Genomic DNA, 4,272 nt, shown 5'->3' with positions numbered 1-4,272 from the left:
GAGCGGCAGGACGCAACCGGCACCCCGAGTGCCTGAACAGCAGCTCGCGCCACGGCCGCCCCGCCGAGGGCGCCTCAGTCGTTGTGCAGGACCACGACCGGCTGCTTGCAGTGGTGGATGACTGCGGCGCGGCCGGGCGGCATGAGGGCAGGGCAAGCGTGGGGCATTGAAAGACAGATGCGGGGGGTACACGCGCGCTCCAGTGCAAAATTTCAACGTAATGCCCTCATGGCTGTCACAGCCTCGCCTGGACCTTTGCTAGAAGCCCCCAACTGCCAACAAAGCTGCCAGGCAGCTGCCCACCGTACGAGCTGCAGCTCCCCAGGAAGAACTCCTTCAGGGCGCCCTTGTTGTGCTGCGCGGGGAGCGGGGGGCATGCGGCCACAGCAGGCGCGGACACAGCCGTGTGTCAGGCCCAAGTTGCAGAGAGAGCTACGCAAGATCAACAAGCAGGGCTGCTAAAGCTGGTGATCGCACTCGCTAAGTGTCCCACAGGCAGGTGCACGGCAGCGCCGAGCCTGGGCTGCGACGCGGCGGGCGAAAGCACAGTGCATGAGGTCCAAGGGTTTCCATGCGTAGGGGGCGGCTACAGCCTCGGGGCGCCGGCTGCCTGCGGCGGCGCTCGCCTTGGCCATGACCACTGCGATGGCGTTGAGGGCCTCGGCGCGGCTACAGATCAGCTGGCCGATGCTGCGGGAACGGGAGGGGATGCGGTGCGGCGCAGGTCGCGAGCTGGTCGGTTGGGGCGGCGAGATGCGAGGGGCAAGAGCTGCCTTTGATGGCATGGTGGTTTGGGCAGGCGTGGTGGCTTGCAGACCAGCTGGCTGGAGCGCCACCCTGACCGAGGATTGATGCAGCAAGGCCTACGGGAGTGTGCCGCCCCCCCCCCCAAAGTTGGCGCACCTGTCGGTGCTGGTGTCGCAACGGATGAGGTGCACTGCGGGGCGCACGCGCGCAGGGCCGAGCAGGGATCTTAACGCCGTGGGTGTCAAAAAACACTGCTGGAAGCCCCTCGGCCTAAAGAGACCAGGGAAAGCCGCCTGAACTGAGGAGCGATAATGCACGCACAATCAACTGGAATTGTGTAGAGCCCTGACATTCCCCTATAATACCGAGACACTTGCCATCACAAGGGATCTGCCGCGGCGAATGATGGCAGCATGCGGGATGGCATGATGGTGGGGGGCAGGGGGAGTTGGCTGACGTGAGAATGCAGCGGGACTGGTGGGCCTGTTCCACGCCTGCCCAGACCCCGCTTTGGTGATTGCTCTCATTGCAGGCAGGCAGGCGCGGCCGTCCCCGCGCGCGGTCCCTGCAAGTATTGCAAGCGCAGCGGCGCACGTGGCGGGTCCTGAGTACGGCCTCGAAGCGCTCGCGGATGAACGCCTGGGCGTGGTCCTCCTGGGGGAGGGGGGGGGGCAGGGCATGGGGCACGCGTGGCCACAGGATTCAGCCGAAGCAAAGGCGGACGGCAGGGCCCCCGCGTTACAGTTGCAAGCCGTGCATCGACCGCTGCCCCTGGGTGGGCGTACTGGTGAAACTCGAATGCACTTGCCCGCTTGCGACCCTGCGGTGCCGCGGCAGCAGGCGGCAGCGCAACTGGGCGTGGCTGCAGCCACAGGGCGAGCGCTGGTTGTTGCTGCAGCCGTAGGAAGGACGCCGGGTGGAGCGGCGACTGTATCAAAGGCTCTGCAAGTCACCCCGGCGCACCACTTTCTTCTTAGTGGCCTCGTCGTCCTCAATGACGCCCTCTATGCCCAGCTCCGGGGTCACCACAAGCTTGTGGCCGGGCGGGATGACGTGGATGAGGTGGACCTGGGGGGCGGGTGGGCGGAGAGGCAGGGGAGGAGGTTGAAAAATGTTGACGGATGTGTGTGAGCTGGCGGACTGGGGTGGGGGCGGCCGCGAGCAAGCAACGCAGCTGCCACTGAGCAGTGTTGAGCCAACGGCAGGGCCGGGATCCTTCCGGTTATCTGCAGTCGTGAGCAGCCCGCCAGCGGCCCTCGCTCGGCCCTGCTGGGTAACGAAGGCGGGACCGGGCCGGCATCCTGCCCACCTCGTCGCCTGCAAAGAGGAGGGCGACATCAAGCCTCATCAATTATTGGCAACGGGTTGTCATCAACATGTTATCATGGGTGCATGGCGGTGTGGGCGTCACGCACTGGCCACGCGGTGGAAGCAACGGTGCTTGCCAGACATCGCCGGTCCCGCCTATTACTGGACAAGCGGCAGCCCCCCCCCCGCCCCCGCACCCACCGGGCTTCAACATGTTGTCCAGGGTCCATTGAAACGTCTTGTCAGATGCTGGGGACTCGTCTACCGCCACCAGGAGCTGCCGCCCGGTTGTGCGCGTAGAGGTCCACGCAGGTGGGCGGCGAGTCACCGAGACGGTGGCGAGGTGGCGATCCGGGCACAGGCGAGGGGCGGCATGCCGCCGCCACCGCAGTGACAACATATCCTTCACATACATCACAGGTAGCAAGACGGGAGCCCCCGCAACACCGTTCTTCGCATCCCGGCATCACCTTCCGCGGACCGTCCATGCCTGCTTGGCACGTACACGAGGTCCTAATTAAAGTGGGCACACGCTATGTGTCGGGGCTGTCCTATGTTATTCCGCGAGATCACTGACAAGTCTCGGGGGGCTCGAGCAACGTCAAGGGCCTTATGGGGGTGTTTCTTGTCTTCTTCCTTCGTGCAAGATTGCATGTGTAATTTTGGTTATGTCGCGTAGGCCGAAACGTGATGTGGCCAATTGGCGTCCCAGCTGTTTTCCCCTCCTGGCAGCAGCTTGTGCGAGCTCTTCAGATGGGTAACTGGGGTGCAGCAAGTCGCATTGGCAGTGAAAGGTGCTGTTGTGTTCTGCGACCTCCACAGCTTTTTTGCGATCCCTGCAACTCTGGTGGTTACAATCTCACCAGTGAGCCCTCACCAATGTGCCCTCTGCAGTTGTATTTCAGCAGCCGTGTGGTGAGGCCGCAAAGGCAGACTTCATGATCGACGCGCAGCCGCCGACAAGAATCATCCAGTCACAGACAAACTCTCGATTCCGTTCAAGCAAGTTCCCAGCAATAGGCCACCCCTGGGCCCCCCGGCCCCAGCCGGTGGGCAAACCCAGGTAGCAGGCACCTAATAGAGGTGCACGGGGGCAACGGCGGTCGACTGGGTGGGGGTTCTCCGTCCTGGGATGGTCCCCCAAAAGCACAACAAAGAAGCCAACAGAACCAACCGACAAACACGCAGGAAATCACCCTCAACCCAATCTCGATTTGCGTATCAGTCGCCACGCACGCGCGTGCGTTTGCTTCGCAACGACGCGCGGGCAAGCGCTGCACGCGCTTCTACACACACGCCAACAGAACGTGAGCCACGGAAAGGCAACAGGGAACACAGGGGCAAAAGCGGGGGCATGGCATGGTGCGCGGGTTGCAGCGCTGACGCTGTGCGGGGCGCCAGGGTATCCCAGCGCGGCCGCAAAAGCCAGGCCCAGGCACAGGGGGGTTGCGGAGGGATTCTCAAGGGTCCAGGGGTGCAGCGCGCGGGGGCAAAGGCCGCCGACGCGCGCTCCCTACATGCAAGGAACCATGCACGTCGCGACAGCCACATGCTGGCCGCGGCGTGCCAGAGAAAAGGGCCACGCCGGCCGCGGCGGGGCCCAGGGCCAGGGCCAGCCATGCGGCTGGCACGCACGCTTGGCAGAGGGATCCCTCGGGCTTTCAGACTGATCCCTCGAGGCTTTTCAATACTCTTGTCGCTGTCTCTCAGCCACTTCACCAACCCTCCGCTCCGCCTCCAGGGGGCGCCTGATGGCGCCTCCTTTCTCTTCACTCTGGGCCCTCCAGTCCGCCATACCCCCAAGCCGCCAGCTTGAAGGGGGCGCGAGGGGGCCGTCTTCCAAAGGGCGCGTCACCGGCGCGCGGGCACGTCCTCGCGCGCCACCGCCGCGGCGGCCGCGAGCGTCTCCTCGCTCAGCAGCTGAATAGCAGCGCCTGTTTACCAAGGGGGGGCGAGGAACATGGGCAGTGTGGCGTGTGTTGGCGCATCGCAAAGGCCTTGACAGTGAGCAGCCTAATTCAAGCCCGCCTGCTATGTCCAAGCTGAAAAAGCTTCAGTCGGGGCTGCGCTCATCGGCGCCAGACGAGGTCGCGGGCGCGAGAGCGTGCGGAGCACTCCCCCGCCGCAGCCGGCGCGCGCGCACCCGCGGCGGGGATGATGGAGTATGTGGTGCCGCTGAGGGCGCTGCAGAACAGGCTGTCGTGCTGCATCTTGACC

At 64.7% G+C, this 4,272-nt stretch overlaps 2 protein-coding genes across 2 annotated transcripts in view; both read right to left on the bottom strand.

Moving 5' to 3' along the window:
• Nucleotides 1-74: 74 nt before the first annotated feature.
• Nucleotides 75-2,269, bottom strand: MNEG_6253 (hypothetical protein; the record flags this gene model as incomplete). Its single annotated transcript, XM_014045270.1, has 7 exons — nt 75-121; nt 304-355; nt 591-680; nt 1,342-1,401; nt 1,711-1,815; nt 2,057-2,064; nt 2,257-2,269. The coding sequence occupies 7 exons, from the start codon at nt 2,267-2,269 to the stop codon at nt 75-77; spliced, it is 375 nt and encodes a 124-aa protein (XP_013900724.1).
• A 1,637-nt stretch (nt 2,270-3,906) lies between these two features.
• Nucleotides 3,907-4,272, bottom strand: part of MNEG_6252 (zeaxanthin epoxidase) — a gene marked incomplete at both ends in the record, with an annotated part of 2,610 nt that continues 2,244 nt past the window's right edge. The window contains 2 exons of the mRNA XM_014045269.1: nt 3,907-3,989; nt 4,199-4,259. Coding sequence (XP_013900723.1) covers nt 3,907-3,989; nt 4,199-4,259 — 144 coding nt within the window. The remainder of the gene's footprint in view (nt 3,990-4,198; nt 4,260-4,272) is intronic.

The sequence above is a fragment of the Monoraphidium neglectum genome (genome assembly GCF_000611645.1).
Source record: "Monoraphidium neglectum strain SAG 48.87 unplaced genomic scaffold scaffold01000, whole genome shotgun sequence".
In the NCBI taxonomy this organism is placed as follows: Eukaryota; Viridiplantae; Chlorophyta; class Chlorophyceae; order Sphaeropleales; family Selenastraceae; genus Monoraphidium; species Monoraphidium neglectum.
Note: the sequence above shows the minus strand (reverse complement) of the source record. Positions and strands in the feature narration are given on the sequence as shown.